Source organism: Papilio xuthus, unplaced genomic scaffold (genome assembly GCF_000836235.2).
Source record: "Papilio xuthus unplaced genomic scaffold, Pxut_1.1 DF827570.1, whole genome shotgun sequence".
NCBI classification, from domain to species: Eukaryota; Metazoa; Arthropoda; class Insecta; order Lepidoptera; family Papilionidae; genus Papilio; species Papilio xuthus.
Window position 1 is genome coordinate 625,320 of NW_013531079.1, and position 19,013 is coordinate 644,332.

The window sequence follows — 19,013 nt, forward strand, 5'->3', positions numbered from 1 at the left end:
CATTTTCCCCCATTAATACATTTGACAGATGCTCAATACAATACAAGACCCTTCGTTGCGATTTTTAATGGGTGTCGAAACTTTTTTTTTGACAAAACAGGGAATTTTTATAGGAATATATTTTTTTTATAGATTAGTGTAAAGCCGACAGTTGACGCGGATATAATCTTTAATTAAGAGTATTTTTGTCGCGTTTCTTTGCTATTGTATAGTTAGGGGTCGTAATTGCGTGATTTATTTATTGATAATTTTATGGATATACTTGTTATTAAACGATTTTGATGTTCGATGAATTTAAATTTAACACATTTGTAAAATAAAAACATAATTTTTTTTCCTACACATGTATAAAAGTTACTTGATTGCCTCTCTTTTCTTTCTTCCTTCCTCGTCAAAATAGTATTATTTGATTTTATCAGAATATCTAAACAAGTTATGTTAATGTGAAATTCTGGGATAAAGGCATTGAATGGCCAAAAGCGTAGCCCTTTTCAGGTGGACCGATGACCTCGTGCTGATGGTAGAAATGCGTTCGGTGCGCGGAGGAACACATGCAGTGGTGCATAGAGGAAGGCTTATCTCCAGTAATGGGCAAATACTGATGTAGATGTAAAGATGTAAAGAAGTATATAAGGTTTTTAAAGTAAACAAAAGATAAATTACAAACACGTGTGCGCCAACAGAACGACAATCGATCAAAAAATTACGTTCTTTTTTAATCTTGACATCGCCCTACGACCTTATTATTCATTTACAATGAAATATATTTTAGCGAAAAAAGCAACTTTTTTGTAAAAAAAAATCCGTTACGAGATTAATAAAAAATCTGAATCATTTTCCAAAGAGTTTTATTGTCTATTTTTAAACCCTTGCTGGCACACGACATGCGCGCGCCACGGCTTTATATCTTAAAAAAAAAACTAAATTCGCTTCGCAGCCAGTGACCTACATAAACTTTCACCCCGATGTTGTTTTTCCAGAAATCTGGTTAAAAAAAATCCCGCACCCTTTTATGGTTGTTTTTTACGCGAAAACATAATCGAATTCAATCCGTCGGAAAAAGGGTTCGATAAAGAACGGAGATATTAAGTTTTTTTTTTACTCTATGCGACATCTATACGTCATTGTTGCGCGCCAAAATTATACGTTCTGTCAAAATTTCGCACCATTTACCTCATCGGACATCTGCCGGAGAGAGAAAAAAAAAGTTTTTAAATACAATGCAAATAGGGGTGGTACACGCGTGCAGGACATTAATTTTTAAGGGGAAATTGACGTTTTTGTGTGAAAAAATAAAACATGAATAAACTAAGAGTCTGTATCCGAATAGCAAATATAGAAAAAATTGTTCATTTAATAGTTGTAAAATATAAATGTGCATGTACCAACATTATAAAATTAATCTGATTAGTTTAAATGTAATGCAATACATAAAAGATAACGAAAAACTAATTTTATAACAATTTTATCAGTCTGTTCTCTGTCTGTCTGTAAAGCCGCGTATGTTCCGTGTAAACTCCGATGTTGACGGGACTTTGGGAAGGTAGCTGATGTGCAGACGAAGATGCAGACAATTGTTGGTAAATAAAACATCCTTTATAGTAATAGCAATAATATAAATCAATAATTTATATCAAACATCATAGTACATGTAATCTATGAGCAGAGTCGCGGCCAACAGCAGAGCTTTCTCTTCCACGGACAAGCTTCGATCAAACTCCACGTTGAATCTGAAATCAGTATATAATGCTACGTTTTAAAACTCATTATTAGTCACAGAGACTGGGGCGAAGAGCAGATTTTTATCGCAAATAATATCGACCATTTTACGTATAAAAAAAGTTTAATTTCACTTTTTACGTTTTTAATAAGAACAAGCGCAAAATGACAGAGAAAAAAAAACAAAATTTTATCGCGAAAAAATTGAGTTTTATGCTTTATTTTTTTACGCTTGTTCTTGGTAAGAAAAGACGTGTTAAACAAAATACTAATTAGTTTAATCTGTGATATAAAATCTGTACTGCTTTCCGCTCGAGTCTGTGTCAACCATAAGACCATTAATTCAATTTATAAAACATCAAAACAAAACACAATATGAGCTATAACTTAAACGTCCAGAGCCGCTAACTCGCCTTGAGATTCTAACACCAAAATCATAGTAGCACTGAAAGTGTTAACAAGAATGCAATGCCAAGATTTCGACCAATTATGAATATGTACCGAAATGAGTAGAAATTAATAGATTAACTTCACCTGTCAGTGATTGGTGCAAAGAACATAGCGTGCATGAGACCTTGCCAGCGCTTGCAAGTACTGCCCACAGGAACACCGTCCGCGCGAGCAATTCCAAACTCTACATCACGGAACAGGCTTAGCGTAATGAACGGACCTGAATAAAAACATTATATCATAAGATGTCAGACGAGCAAGCTGCCACTATATCCTAAGCTATAGCAAAGCGACCATAGATGGAGAGATGGAGCGTCGGTGGTTCAGGAGACAGGCACATGACTTGCAATCTGCAGGCCTTGAGTTTGAATCGCGCCACGTACCGATGTTTTTTTCGGTTTCCGGTTTACATATAATATGTACATTTATCCGACGTTCTTACGGTGAAGGAAAATATCGTGATGCTGCACAAATCTGAGAAGAAATTCAGAGATATGTGTAGAGTCAACTACGACTATGACCTACTCACCTCTAACTTAATGTAGGCTCTGAGCCCCTCAGTGGGGACGTATAATGAGCTGATGATGATGACCATATCTACAATTGCAGATGCGTTTTCTACCTTTTAATCCAAGAAAGAAGGGAGATACAGAAAAAGAATATTTCCTCTTCGTATGCATCTCCTCCGTCAAATCCATTTCTCATTCCTTTTTCTTATAAGAAGCGAGTAGGAAGGGATAGAGGACTAAAATTAGGCTTCTGGAACGCACACTCATCAGACTGTACGCGGATTGAATTCCACTTGAAACGTGTCTTCTGTGAAGTCGTGGTATTGCAACGGACGAGCCGACCAATTCATGCAAAAGATTTTGTTACCGGTCTACTACCACTACCACTTTTAAGCTTAATACATTATTGTTAAATGTAACCCAATGCAATATATTAGTTGTCATTAAAATTACCGCGTATCCAAAACAACTCTTCGCCATTCTCGTTTTTAATTAGATAGACAGGTCTGACAGCTGCCCATTGTTGTTCGATGGTGCCTATCAGATGACCAGGTGGACTGAAGACTTGAAGGTTTTGCAGCTGGCAGGGCAGGACGCGCGGCGTGCAGGCGTAAGGCCGGAGAACGCGCAGCACTTCAGCGCCTTCGCCGTTGCACACGCGCAGTTGGAGGGGACGCAGACCGTAGCAGAAGTAGCCAACCCACCAGCTGGAATAAGACAGATGTTCATCACGTGATTGACTGGTTAGTTATGGTAAATGCGGTCTTTCGATGCTAGTGGCGTGGATGATGGACGCTGCGCTATGTAGAACCATACAAAGCAAACTAATATCCGTGCGTCCGGAGTCAATTGGCGCGTACCTTTAACGAGATAAATGTACACTAAAGGTCGCTCTTAAGACCAATTACTTTATTTAGATGTGGCAGTGAGATTGGCAAATGTGCTCCTAAAGACTGAAATGCTTACGTGTTCACTACATTAATTGATTATCTTTGAATTTGTGAGACCAAAATCTCCGTATAAAAGCCATGGACACTGTTTTTGGTCTTAGAAATCAACGGTTAAACATTTTGTGTCTCAAGATACTTGTATTTACTGACCTGTTCTCCTCCTCCACGGTGTAAACAAGGTTCCTGTCAGGCGTGCGTACATGAAAGCGATTCCTTTTGCCTCTCAGGAACAAAACGCTCTTTACCCGCAGCCGCTTTGTAATCATTAAGTGTTCCACAGAGGTCAAGTCATCTAGTAGCGACGGTGGCGCCTCCTCAGAACTCTACCAAATAATGTTAAATTTGTTTTTGATAGCTGCATTTCTAAATATATTGTTATCTCGGATTTGTCGTATAGAATGAAAGAGATAACAATATTAATAATAATAGGTACTAAAAACATAGATCATTGTGTTGAAAAGAAGGATATGTATTTGTATACACGTGTTTGGGTAAAAGCAACCTACATTGGATGACAATCCTGTCATTTATTATCTATGTATTTAAGTAAATAAAATTGTTTAACAGATTCATACGACAATTTACGAAGGAGATAAGTCGAGTCGATAGCAGTGGAAATAGAAATTCATAAGATTTACTACTCGGAGGTTTCTAAGACCAAAATTCTTTTAAATCATAATGCTATCTCTGTTTTCTTAAAATGGCACCGATGAAGATATGTTTTATCCATACATTTAGCTCTCAGAAACCAGCAGTAACTTATTAAACCAATAACCAATCGTTTGACCAAGACTTATTCGTTAACACATTCAGTGCCACGGACTCGTCCTGCAAGTTCATTTAATAAGTGCAAATTAGTTTGTGTAAAACGTAGTAGCATTGAAAGTGTTAACATTAAGTTATGTTTTCTTTTATATTTGTAGTTGTATATCATTGTTTTTGAAGTCATCACCTGACAAGGCTCCAATACTTCTGCCACCACGCTACTGACAGGCTCCTTGACCAGGTCACCATAGACCTGGGCGGGCACCGAAGGTATTGGCGCTGCCTGGGTCATTTCTAACCCTTTGCCCGGCTCAACAAAACATCTATGACAGCTATGCACCAAATTATGATTGTGCGAAGTTAATTTAAAATAATTTGCCATCAAATGTCAATACGTAACATTCTAGCATTTGCTTTTCATAGTCTGACAGTTTGTTATATTTATAATCTGTGATTAAAATACAGATTGAACAACGTCTCATTTTTATGTTAATGTCAAAAATAAATATGCAATTTCTACAAGCAGAGACGTTATATAATAAGGGCTATACTTAGCGTAGATTTAGTATGAAATTTTAATTATAATAATTGCTTCTTTTTTCAACTTTCAGACCAACATTTTATGGTACCTAATGTTACCTATACTTAATATTATAAAGAGGAAAGATTTGTATTTTTGTATATCTTAATCATCTTAATAATATTATAAATGCGAAGAGCTTCGACCAACATCTCAAGAAGCTCTCGCTAAACAGTTGGATTAAGGGCCCGATACAAAAGGCAGTTATCGTAGAAACTGCGCGCATCGTGAGAAGGTTCCTGTCTCTGCAGCCCTGACCACTGGTTGTTTGAGTCATGGGACTCCGCAGCCGGTGGTGTTCTATTTTTAATATAATATGTTTTGTATATATATTTTTTGGGTATAAAATGAACTATTATATATTAAAAATATGATAAATAAATCTATAAGAATAATAATTATAAAAGCGAATGTTTAGATGGATGTTTGTTTAAAGATATCTCCAGAACGTCTGAGCTGATCTTGATGAAATTTGGCATACATATGGAACATAGTCAGAAAGGACATACAGGCTACGTTTTTAATACCGCGCGGACGGAGTCGCGGTCGACAGCTAGTAACGAATTAACTCAAAAACCCAATGGTATGTTTGTTAATATAAGTTATTTTAATACTAAGCAAAAGATGTCGCGTACAAAATCTAGTATTTATTTTATTATCGATAAAATAATTGCCTCATGAATCAGAGAAAAATCAAAATTAATATCATCCATAGAATAATAAAAACGAAATATAAATGTTTGAAAAAAAAAAACGCATAAATAATTGCATTTCGTAACGATTTACATTTTCGATTCCCCATACGTAATAAAATATTCGTTCGGTCTCATGCAAATGGCGTATTATAATGACCGGAGGGGAATCCATTTAAATTTTGTGGAAAAAACTAGGAAACTGTATCGCTTTTATTAATCGAAACTGCAACAATGCGCTCTTGTTACAATGCAAGCGACGGTGACCATGATTTGTTAGATAAACTGGAATCTACATCGCAATGATTATCATTGACCGCATCATAACCTATTAACTAATATTATAAATGCGAATGTTTGGATGGATGTTTGTTAGAAGTGTGCTATAATGAATCTCGCTGAAATTTGGCATAGATGTAGAACATAGTCTGAAAGAACACATAGGCTTACTTTTGTACACCGCGGCCGGAGTCGTCGAGACAGCTAGTATTATAAATGCACAGATTGGGAAGGTGTTTGTCTCTACGTATCTAAAAACGGCTAATTTTTTTCTAACAGGCCTTCAAAGAAAGAACAATAGAGGAGTAGAGAGTAAAGATCTTATAACCACAATAATAGATGCAAAAATAAAAAAAAGAAATAAGTAAAGACATAACGTATATAAAAGTGAAAGAAACTAGACGTCATATATAAAAGAAAGAAGGCCGTAGGTCGTTCCATGGACAAGGACGTTTTTCTTTCGAAGTAGACAGTCCTACAAAACTAATAAACACATGGGAATCGTATGTTTTAATGTGTCGCAGTCGCGTGCCCTCCCCGCTACCGTTTTATGCAAAAACGCAAATTTTCTGTAGAAATTTGAAACGCTCCATTGTGCCACACCGGCTCCGGGAATAAAAATAATCAAAGTACATTTTTAGGGGAGCGACAAAGTCGATACAATTGTTCTTAAAATAAACGATGTTAGCATCGCCTGCAGTGGACACCGGCCGATAGATACATTATGCACGCTTGCAGCTCCCACCCGACAACTGTTTATTATTATTTTAATAATAATAATAGTGGAAATATTATAAAAACAATTAAATATATCAGTAAAGTTATTGCTCTAACAAAATAAGTAAATCAAAAATAGTCCTTTTTCTCTTCCCACCCTTTTCTTATAAAGTTTGGGAAGGAAATGTAGATTTTTAGCTCCTTTTTATTTAACTTACTAATATTTTAAATGCGAATGTTTTCTTTTATATATCCACGAGGACGATGTCGCGGGCGACAGCTAGTTTATAATATTAGTAAGATTTATTAACTGTAAAGGTATCATAAATAAAAAAACACATTACCTTATAATTTTATTATTATTATGTTTGTCAATTAACAAATTACTCAATTCCCTATCTCTTAAACCTTTAAACTCTTCTTCAATATCTTGTAATGTTTTATCCTTTGTTTCTGGTAGTATTATTAAAGATATTAACAATCCATATGCAACTAAACCTGCATAAACTAACAAGGAACCGTACAGTTCAAGTACATTAAACATTTGTAAAGCCGTTTTCATATTAATTATCAAATTAATAGAGAAAAATAATTGCGCAATAATTTGACATATCTCTCTATATTGCAAAGGGAATATCTCACCGGAAAGTATGTTTGGTAAAACTAAACAACCTGAGGAAAAAGAAAATACATAAAAATGTATTAAAAATACACCGATGTATGGATGATCGAAAGATAAAAGTGAATTCATTTTTAAATAAACATAAATAGATAATATTAATAATGATATAATATTTAATAATACAGTTAATAATAACATTAATCTTCTTTTTAATTTTCTTACAATAATAAAAGCGCAAACAGCCGACAAAGCTCGAAGTATGTCGGTTGATATTAGAAGAGAAATTTCTATGTCACCTATCACTCTTTTATAAATGTACGTCGTAAATGCGTCATGTACATTCGCCGCGCACCATTCATTAATAATATGTAAATGGAACATTAAAAATAAAGGTTTGTAAACTTCTTTCTTCTTCCACATGTTGAAAAAATCTCTTACTATCTTCTTAAAACTCTCTTTTTTCTTCCGATTGACAGCTGACATTTGAATTTGTATCATTTTCTCCAATTCTTGCACTTCATTTGGATATCTCAACCAATTGAATATACGTCTACATTCATCGTATTTACCTTTCTTAGCCAAAAAACTTGGAGACTCAGGAGAAAATATAGCAATTATTATATTTAAGAGACTAATTGCAGCACATATAATAGATATATAATGCCAAGTAAGAAAAGATAAAGTATGTATAGATAAAACTCCAAGGGATATAGAAATTGCTATTGTTGTTAGACAGGCGCCTCTGTATTTTGGACTGGCATATTCTCCAAGCAAGACAGGAACAAGGATAGCTGCACAACCGAGACAGATGCCTTGCAGGAATCTGCAGAAGAGAATAACGTAGTAATCTGTAGTGAGAGAGAGGCAACTCCAGGCGGCTGTGATGAGTATAGCTCGGATGATGTTTGTTGGTTTGCGGCCGTATTTATTCATAATCGGTGTAGTAACCAGGAGACCGATAGGTAATGCTATACCGTTGATTGAAGCTGAAACAATTGGCAACAATTTGCTAATTAACAAAAGAAATTATCAGACAATGTCCTAATGTATCGAATCGAATCAAAGGACACCACACCCGTCTATGTAGGTTCAGTAGTTTTTGGGTACCGGTTATAATGGATTTAAAACAGAACAGATTACGTATGACTTCGTATCTTTAACTCGAATGTGTCACTCACCTATCCAGGAAGCTTGTTCATCATTCAGATGAGAGACGGCATTCAGTTGCGGCAGAAGCACATAGCAGAAGGTCATAACTTGACTTCCCGACAACATAGCTAGCGACACACCCAATGTTGAGAAGCACTGGAATTAATTAGTCTAGTTAACAGTGGTAGACGCCAGCAACAACGATGAACAAATGTGCTTCAAGACCACACAGACTTACGTCAAGTGAAAGTAATTCCGCGCTTTACCTGATTAGTGCGCGTTCTGGAGACCTAATTTTAGTTGTCTTTCTTGTTCTTGGAAGTGGATATAATGGAGGATGGAAGGAGGACGCATAGTAAAGGGGAAAATATTCTCTTTCTGTGCTTCTCCGTCGATTAAAGGTACGCAACGCAACGGATGCAATGCGTGCAGAATAAGCTATGTTAATAGAATACAAAGAAAAAATCGTCTACGATCGTCGTGGCTACGTAATATTAGGGAGTGAACGGAGATTAGATCATCATATCGCTCGTTCAAGAGCCAGGAGACTATATATTGTACTTGTGCCTCAAGAAAGAAACTTTAAATTAAAAAAAATATATTTGTTCTTGGCAATATTTTATTTTTTCTCATTGAAATGATATCGACATTTATCAAATAACTTAAATAAGTAATGTCACTAATATTATAAATACGAATGTTTGGATAGATGGATGGATGTTTCTTAGAATGTATCTCCAGAACGGTTGCAAGGAACTTGTTCAAATTTGGTATAGACGTAACATAGCATGGACGTAGCATAGAAGAACACGAAGGCTACTAATTAAGTTGAATTTATTCGGAGGAACTGTTTCGTCTTGCATTTGACAGGAACAGATATTCCAAGTTAGCGGCCAACCTTCAAGACTGAAGAGGCACTAGAAGAAGAATAGAATAAAAAAGTAATTCTTACCTGATTGAAAAGTGGTGAATTAAACATATTGCTGCCGACAATTTTTAATCAGTCTTCACTCCCAACTGACATAACCACACTGAAAGTTTAACATTGTTTAAATGAGTAATTTGTATGAGTATTACGTAAAGGTTAATTAAATCGCTAAAAAAAGGGGAAATTAACAAAAAACAAGTTCAGTAAAAAACATACGTTATCTTTATTACATTGACGATTTGGTTAAATTAGTTTTTTGTCATTGATTTTCAGATAAAACGCTACAATGTAACAATTTACTTAATATTTCCTTGGTTTTTTGTTAAGCAACACATTCTATGTGTGTCTTTTTTTTATAAGAGAAGGGGGCAAACGAGCGGCGGGAACACCGAGGTGATCATCGACACCCATGGACATCTGCAACACCAGAGGAACTGTAGATGCGTTGCCGGCCTTTAAGGAAATGGTATGCTCGCTTCTTCTGAATGTAATATCAGAACATTATCAAGAATCGGTTAGTAAAGCACCGCAAGTGATCTTGGATTGGTCACTATCCTTCAGGTCTCTCTGGAATAGGTCCTTTTTTTTATATCACAAGGTGGCAAACGAGCGAGCGGCCACCTGAAATCGCTGAAATAGCGAAGTGACCGTTGCCCATAGACATACGCAATTGCATATGCGTTGCCTACCTTTAATCGACGGTGAAGAGAATGCACAGAAATAAAATATTTTCCCTTTCCATGCATCCTCTCATCCGGAAAGTCCACTTCCACTTCCCATCCTTTCCTTATAAGAAAAAGGGTGGGAAGGGAAAGAGGACTAATTTTGGCCTCCGGGACGCACACTCATCAGACGAAACGCGGAATTGCTTCCACTTCACGCCTGTCTTCTGTATGGTCGTGGTATTTCACCGGGCGAGCCAGGCCGATTCGTGCGAAGATGTTAAAGCGGGCTCTACCACTATTATACCTACTAGGAACAAGGAGTCGTGGCTATAAAACCAAGCTTCGACACAGAATAAACCGAGATGGCGGTGACTGTGTGACCGTCTGTCCCACTACGGAAACCTACAAAGAGATAACGATGTATGTAATATAAAAAAAATCAAAATCGGACCACCAGGGATGGAGTTACGAAGTAACACACATAAAAAAAACATACAGACGAATTGATAACCTCCTTCTTTTTTAATTCGGCTAAAAATTGTATGTTAATTGTGTGTTTTGTCTATCGGCAAGTTTTTGTTTGTTTCAGGTAATAGCCAAAAAGGCTAGACCGATTTTTATAATACTTTCTAATGGAAAGTAGCTTACATACAGGAGAGTATTATTAGCATATATAATTTTAAATATTTAATCAAGATTTTACAAAATATTAATACGGTGTGAATAGCGTTATCCGAGTTTGCGCGCACTTTGTTTGTTGGCGGTAGCATAGTGGATATGTTTTGTTTTCATATGCGCGTATTAGTTTTATATAGAGAACTGTAGAAACAATTTTCTTTTATCTATATATATATAAAAGAAAGTCGTGTTAGTTATACTATTTATAACTCAACGGCTTTACTGATATGGCTGTGAAATTGGATATGGATACAGTTTTTTTTCGAATTTATGCCTTGAAGAGCAGCTTTTTATTTAACTTACTGTATAAATGCGAATGCTTAGATGGATGGGTGGGCTATACTAATTAAGTTTTTTATATATCCACGCAGACGGAGTCGCGGGCGACGGCTAGTTTATTTATAAAGAAACTGAAGACAATATTTAATTACAGTCGCCAAACTCCGTAGCAGTTTTATGGCCACAGACATTCATTTTATCTACGCTTGAAAGCAGCTATAAATATGAAGTCATAATGCACGGCAATTATTTATAAAAACTCCGTGTGCACGGAATTGTAAACAACTTAATTAGTAGTCTATGTGTTGTGACTATGTTCTACATTTATGCCAAACAGCAAGATCCATGCACCTATGGATATATGATTAACATCCAAACATTCGTATTTATAATATAAGTAAGAAGTAAGATAACGCAAGATTTTAACAGTGGTAGAGCCCGTTTTAACATCTTCGCACGTATTGTCCCGGCACGCCCGGTGAAATACCACGACCACACAGAAGACAGGTGTCAAGTCGAAACAATTCCGCGTGCAGATGAGTGTGCGTCCCGGAGGCCTAATTTAGCCCTCTTTCCCTTCTCACCCTGTTTCTTATAAGAAAAGGATGGGAAGTGGAAGTGGACTTTCCGGATGAGAGGACGCATGGAAAGGGAAGATATTTTCTTTCTGTTCATCCTCTCCTTCGTCGATTAAAGGTAGGCAACGCAAATGCAATTGCGTATGTCTACGAGCAACGGTCACTTCGCTATTTCAGCGATTTCAGGTGGCCGGTCGCTCGTTTGCCACCTTTTGATATAAAACAAACATCACATTATTTATTCCTTGGATTCGTATGCTTGGTTCCAAAGCCAAAGACGAAATATTTTCACCATAGACAAACTTCACATTTTATCACTAAATTCGTCGACTCTTAAATATTTCCGAATAAGCACTATTTCTCACATAACGAGGTTATATAAGCTATTCTTATTTCATAGTTTTACTACATTTTATCTGAAAATAACCTAAAAATAACTTGTTATTTCTTTTGAATAGTACATCTTCATTACTTACATTAAATATTTAAACACGTGCTATAATATTTTTATGTATTATTTTAATTATTTGTAACAATGGCGTAGTTAAATAGAAAATAACTAAATGAACGCTAACACTAGAGATAAAGTTTAGTTTTTGACTGATATTTTGTTACATTTTAATATTACTAACTAACTGTCGCCCGAGTGGATATATAAAAAAACTTAATAAGTGAAGCCCATCCATCCACATCACATCCATCTAAACATTCGCATTTATATTAGTAAGTTAAATAATCAGCAGCTCTTCAAGGCATAAATTTGAAAAAAAATGAATAAATAATATCCTATGTCCGTCTCCTGGCTATAAGCTACCTCCTCACCAATTTTCAGTCATATCGGTAAAGCCGTTCTTGAGTTATAAATAGTGTAACTAACACGACTTTCTTTTATATATATAGATTTTAATTATTTATAACAATGGCGTAGTTAAATAGAAAATAATTAAATGAACACAAGCACTTGAGATAAAATTTAGTTTTGGACTGATAATATTTTGTTACATTTTAATATTACTAATATAAATGCGAATGTTTAGATGGATGTTTGTTACAAGATATCTCCAGAACGGCTGTATATATCTCGATGAGATTTGTCATAGATGTAGAACCTAGCCTGGAAGAACACTACACTACTAATAAAGTTTTTAAATTACGTGCAGTCGGTGTCACGGGCAACAGCTAGTATATAGATTACAAAGAAATAAAAGTTACATTTTAACAACTATTATGTATCGAATTTTTTAATAGAATCAGTTTTATTTATAAGTAATTTTTTTAGCGAATTTACTTATAGTGAAAACTCTGGGTTATCCGGCACTGTACAAAATATTAGAACAAAAACTGTCTAAAAATATAAATGCTAACTTATCAAGTTATCTTATTAATATAAAGCAGTGGTTCCCAAACTTATTTTGTCTACTGCCTACTTTGAGAATAAATATTTTAGCGCCCCCATATTTTCACATATTTAAAAACCACTATAACTTCAAATTAAATTAATTAATTATAGTGACCTATATATGTATATTAACGGAGAATTGTAAAGGAAACTTTTACTATAACCCGCAACTTGAGACCTGCAGCGCCCACAAGGGAGCGTTATCGTACACTTTGGGAAAGACTGACATAAATGCAAAACTTTGGATGGATGTTAGAAGTTATCTCCAGAATGGTTGCATGTCTAGAAGAAGCTAAATACTTTGTTTTTAGGGTTCCGTACCGCATAGGAAAACGGAACCCTTATATGATTACTTTGTTGTCCGTCTGTCAAGAGCCTTTTTCTCAAAAACGTGTGAAGGTATCAAGCTGGAATTTATTTTAATTCCGCGCCTAAAAAGTAGCAAGCGATAGCTATTTTTAATCGTCTTAAAAAATGAGGTACTCAATTCGTTTGTATGTTTTTTTAATAAAATCGCTTGTCAGTTTTAAGGAAGGAAATAAAACACCGTTTACTTTCAAATATATTTCCATATTCTCTTTTGTACTTGAATATTTCTTTTTTTTTAATCTCATACAATATTTAAATAGCATTCACACGGAGAAAAAAATGTGTTTACATCCACTAGGCTTGTAGTCTGACAGATTTATCTGACCCGGTGGAAATGTCTTCTGATAAAACTAACTTACCTTTAACCGGATCAGAAATTGTCTGACTATTTCGCTAATTGCCAGATTTAGGCAATTTTAAAATTGTCTCAAAAATATATTAAAAATCTTAAAATACTTTTGTAAATTTGAACTTAAAACTAAGAATTAAGGCACCGTTACTCCAACCAATAGGCCGGAGGGATATCACTCGATTATAAAACGATTTCTATAATAAAAATCATTTTGTATGAGTCATACAAACTCATACATATATGTAAAAGTTCAAAAATAATGCAGTAAACAGTAAAAGTAACAGATTATCTAACTGATAATTTGAAATTGTGCCATACAAATTTCATACAAAGTCATACATTTGTAATAAAACATCGGAGAAAACATTAAGCAATACAAAAATAAATTTGACTACTCCTATACTTTATACGAAGCGATTTGTATGACGCAATACATTTATGATTTCATACATACATATTTGTATAAAATTTAATAACATTTGTATTAGAAATAAAATTTCGCTAAAACAATAATTTAGTTATACGTACTTGGTTTATCCATACAACAATTTGTATGGAATAATCCCATATAATTAATATATAATATAATTCGAGCATCTACACAATAACAATAACAGAAAAATTAAATTATTAAATAAAAAAAAACAACAACATTTGAAGCTTTGTTATAAAGATAACTATACGGTCACAAAAACATGATACCTAGATGACGTAATGATCTTACGATGTCCGAAATCTTACCCTTACTATATATAATACAAGCTATCGCCCGCGACTTCGATCGCGCGGATTTAAAAAAAACTTTAATAAGTAGCCTATGTGTTCTTCCAGACTATGTTCTATATTTATGTCTAATTTCATCGAGATTCGTTCAGCAGTTCTGGAAATACCTTTTAAAAATCCATCCATCCAAACAATCGCATTGTATGGATGTTTGTTTGTATCTCTAGAATGGCACAACGAATCTCGATGAAATTTAGTATAAGAAATTCAATTTATAAGTAAAGTTACAAAAGTTAACGTAACTTTTAAACAAAAAGGGATGGATTTTTTTAGTATTTTTCCCCGTGTAGTTATCTAGCTGGCTATACACCATTTCCGTTTCATCGTTGAATTTTGGGACACGCTATATGTAGAACATAGTCTGTAAGAACACATAGACTTATGAAGTTTTTTTTTTAACTTTGCACGTAACAATTCTGTCACAAAAATATTTAAGTGTATATGTTATTGTGACCGTATAGTATTAATTTTGTTCAATCATTGTATACAAGTTTGTTATTCTTTGTTATAATTTTGTTGACGTAATTAGATTTGTATGGTCATTTTAAAAATTTAAAATATAGCTCAAGTCATACAACTACATTCAAAGTACCAAGTTTATTGCTTTTTTTATATTAGATGTAATTTTTTCAGCAAAAAAAAAATAATTAGATAGGATACAGGATGATTATTTTTTATTAGCTGCCTTTTAAATAAATATCTCATAGTTTAAGTTAAATAAATAAAATTTATTTTTATATTTAATTTATTTTACGTATTGTTTAATAAAATACGACATTGAATAAAATCAATACCATTCTATAGATATATAATCTATAGATTGCAGTTATAAAAGTTTGACATTTAATAGTGCAGATATTATGAAATTCTATTGAATATGACAACACTGAGGGAAATTACCCCAAAAAAACGCATTAATAGCCTAATAGCTTAGTGGTAAAGAGCGTCGGTGACTCAGGGGTTAAGCACTTGACGTGCAATCTACAGGTCTTGGATTCGAATCCCAGCATATACCTATGTGTTTTTCCATTTCCGATTTACATATGTACATTTATCCAACGTTCTTACGATATTCAAAGATATGTGTCAACCCGCACTTGGTCAGCGTGGTTGACTATGACCTAATCACCCTTAACTTATTGTAGGCTTCGAGCCCCTCGGTGGGGATGTATAATGAGCTGATGATGATGAGCCTAATGGTTAAGGGTATGGATTTCCGATCACGTCTAGAGTTCGATTCCATTCGACTATTATCGTAAACCATGTTCTTACAAGCATAGAGCTTAGTTGGAATGGTACAAGAAATATTAGTAAGTTAAAAAAAAAACATTATAAAAATGGGCGTCTGAATTTTTTTTTTAATTATTTATCTATAGATTATATATCTATGGTTACTATAAAAGTGAAGCATAGATTATAGAAACTCATATCGATATATTTTTGGCAGCAATTAAAACTTAACGAGCGACAGTTGTGTGACGTCATCAACCAGTGTTGCAACAACAAAATAATATTTACAATGAAGCGAATTTTTAAATTATTCGCTATTAAATAATGTATACAATTAAAAAATATATTTAGAATTCGTAATTCTCATATAAACTTCATCTAAAAATATCACATTTCTTCTGTAATATTAATATCGTGGTCCTTTACTAATAAAATACCCAGTTTTATATACATATATATATAAATATTTTAAAAACTACAAAAGATATGTATATTTTTAAAATATTATAAAAATATATAATTTATTTTTTATACAAAATAGAACACCATGTATTTTATACATGGTGTTCAAGGCTTTGATGAAATATCAAAAATGTCATAAACATAGATTTAGACAAATGTAAATGTTATTTTTATATTTACTGTACATTTTGATAAAATTAGAAAATTTTATCACGCTATTAATTAAATTTTTTGATGTATACAGGATGTTTTCAAATCCAAAAAAAAAAACTTTATTTATTTATATTGTGTCTATTTAAGATAGATTAGTTTGACAAGTGACGTGTACATAATATGGAATTAATTTTGTATGAGGATGAATGTGGTACTTAATGTACGGTTGTCATAGTAACGGAGTGAAGGAGTGACGAGAATCTGTCTTTTAATAAAATTAATCCAACAAATGGATAATATAATTTAAGTATATTATAACATTTTAAATTGATTACAATTATTTAACTATGTATCGCACAAATAGTTTTAAAAAAAGCCTTTTTTGTTCATTAACTTTATGTAATCATGAAAGATAAAGTAGGAATAGAAATAAACAATTTTATATTGTAATTCAAAATTAATAATCTCAAAATTTTCTAATTACTAGTTCTATGACGATCGAAAATTGAAAAAAATTCTAGATTTTACTCAACCCATATCTAGTTAATTGTCAAACTAATATATCTTAAATAGACACAATATATTAAACAAACCAATCTATAAATCGTCAAATACGATAATAATCATAGACAATATAATTAATTTAAAATACATTGATCTGGTAACATTATCACAAACTTCACTGTGAAGGAACTTATAGTTTATGGCCTGAGTACTCTATCGTGTTAATTGTTTATGCACTCATATCCTGTATGGTATACGAATAAAGCATTTTATAAGACAATTTGAATCTTATTCAATTGTAATAAAGTCCAATTTTGATTGCAAGATCTTTAAAATCGAAATTACGTCATAAATAAGATTTTATTATATATTTATCGGTTTTGTATAGTAACAAATTCGTCTGTCTGTATGTTTTATAAATATAAAAATTATATAAAACATTTTTTTTCTAAGGATTTTTAGTAATTCTATTATATTGTTAGAAGGAACAAGATCAGTTGTTTAAAATATCAAATTTAATTCCCTAGTACCAAAAAAGTTACTAAAGTTTTATAATTTAGGGGGTGGCAATATTTTAGGGGGTCCGTATTTAAAAAGATAGAAATAAACAATTATTCTGTACATTATATAAAAATAAAGTAAATAGAACATCAAAATTTGTCAAAAAAATAAATTTTCAAGGGGTGGCAATGTCTATACATTAAGACCCCCTAAGATTTTCAACTGATCAGGTTCCAACTAATTGTGTTCTAGGGGGTATGTTACGCCCCCAGGTCCATATCGAAACAGGAAGGTCTGGGATGTGAGCGCGGCGAGTGGGGGGCGTGGTGGTGCCTAGGCTGAGCGCCTAGAAGTAGGCCCGGCAAGCAGCTGTCGCCTAGAGACAACGATGTGCCTAGACTTAGACCTTCGCTTAATAAGTTTGAACCTGGAATTAGAATTTTTGTTATACTATAACTGTTACAGTGCGTCGATGGCTCAGTGGTCAAGCACTTGACTTGCAATCTGCAGGTCCTGGGTTCGAATCCCGCCATGTACCAATGTGTTTTTCCATTTCTAAATTACATATGTACATTTATCCAATATTACGATGAAGGAAAACATCTTGATGCTGCACATATCTGAGAAGAAATTCAAAGATATGTGTGAAGTCAACCCGCACTATAGTGAGCTGATGATGACGATAACTGTTACATTTCCTTGTTATACTCCTATTTAGTCGTTGCTTAGTGCAAACAGAACTGTTTCCCTTGTTATTTCATACTAAGGCCCTAAAGTCTTTGTGATAATTTAAATATTGCAGTTAAAAACACTATTATAATTATTTTGCTTGTCCTTGGAAAAGCATAGACAAGGTTTTTTGTAGGGAACAGTGGAATTATTACCTTGATGATGTGAGAATGTGTGGGAGTCATCATGCAGCATGGAGTCGTTGCTGAGTCCCAATGAAGTCGGTGATGAACATAACATTGGATCACCTGCATAAAAAAATATGATATAAATCGAATAAATTAGAAGGTAGCCGTTGTTAGATGTCAAACTTTATAAGACAAGAGATTTTCTAGAAAAAAGTTGGCTAAAGCTTTCCATATATCCCTTTTCCTGAAAAATTAACTGCTCCTTCTAAACCTTTTTCATTCTACTTATGAGAAATAGAATTGAACTCTGTTCTGATGAGTGTCAAGACCGACAAAATTATTTGAACCGGTGGATATAAGTTAAAGATAATTATGACAGCTCACTAGCGCCCTCAACGACTAACAGCTGAACGGATCATGATGAAATTTAGCATATATATATATATATATATAGAACATAGTCTGGAAGAACACATAGGTTGCTATTTTTTTTATTCCGAGTTTTAGATTCACGGGCGACATCTAGTATGTCATATATTCTGATAGAATCAACCGCGACAGTAGCGCCCCTCACGGGTTTAGTAATCCTTCTATGAGAATGTACTGTTAGGAGGAAAATCCGGCACTGTGCCGGTGTACTGGTACAACACGGCGTACCCTCACTAATCATTCTGACACTTGACTTTCGCGCTAAAAGATTCTGTATTCTGTATTTCGGTATGAATGTTGTATGTACCTTGTGTGACAGGATTGTGTGAGTCGTCATCCATGAGGTCCTCAATCTGCGCGAGGCTGAGTGCACCCCCCGCACCCCCCACACCCACCCCCAGCAGCGGCAGCGGC

The 19,013-nt window shown here is 34.0% G+C and overlaps 2 protein-coding genes across 2 annotated transcripts; both read right to left on the minus strand.

Moving 5' to 3' along the window:
* Nucleotides 1-1,595: 1,595 nt before the first annotated feature.
* Nucleotides 1,596-4,802, minus strand: LOC106118591 (phospholipid scramblase 2). The gene is made up of 5 exons (XM_013313261.1): nt 4,581-4,802; nt 3,779-3,951; nt 3,132-3,385; nt 2,254-2,389; nt 1,596-1,730 (listed from the first exon to the last, which is right to left on the minus strand). Exons 1-5 carry the CDS (start codon nt 4,773-4,775, stop codon nt 1,634-1,636), a joined length of 855 nt encoding a protein of 284 aa, XP_013168715.1. The 5' UTR covers nt 4,776-4,802; the 3' UTR covers nt 1,596-1,633.
* A 2,226-nt stretch (nt 4,803-7,028) lies between these two features.
* Nucleotides 7,029-9,473, minus strand: LOC106118487 (monosaccharide-sensing protein 1-like; the record flags this gene model as incomplete). The annotated part of the gene is made up of 3 exons (XM_013313147.1): nt 9,385-9,473; nt 8,462-8,588; nt 7,029-8,269 (listed from the first exon to the last, which is right to left on the minus strand). Coding segments are annotated over exons 1-3 (1,395 nt in total), but the record flags the coding sequence as incomplete, so codon positions are not given.
* Between the last annotated feature and the right edge of the window lie 9,540 nt (nt 9,474-19,013).

Excerpts from the sequence above, each read along its gene's own strand:
- LOC106118591 (XM_013313261.1), bottom strand. The coding sequence starts at position 4,775 with ATGGCAAATTATTTTAAATTAACTTCGCACAATCATAATTTGGTGCAT. Across the intron at positions 3,386-3,778 it reads ACCGTGGAGGAGGAGAACAG|CTGGTGGGTTGGCTACTTCT; the intron begins GTCAGTAAATAC and ends GTCTTATTCCAG. Across the intron at positions 2,390-3,131 it reads AGAGTTGTTTTGGATACGCG|GTCCGTTCATTACGCTAAGC; the intron begins GTAATTTTAATG and ends GTTTTTATTCAG.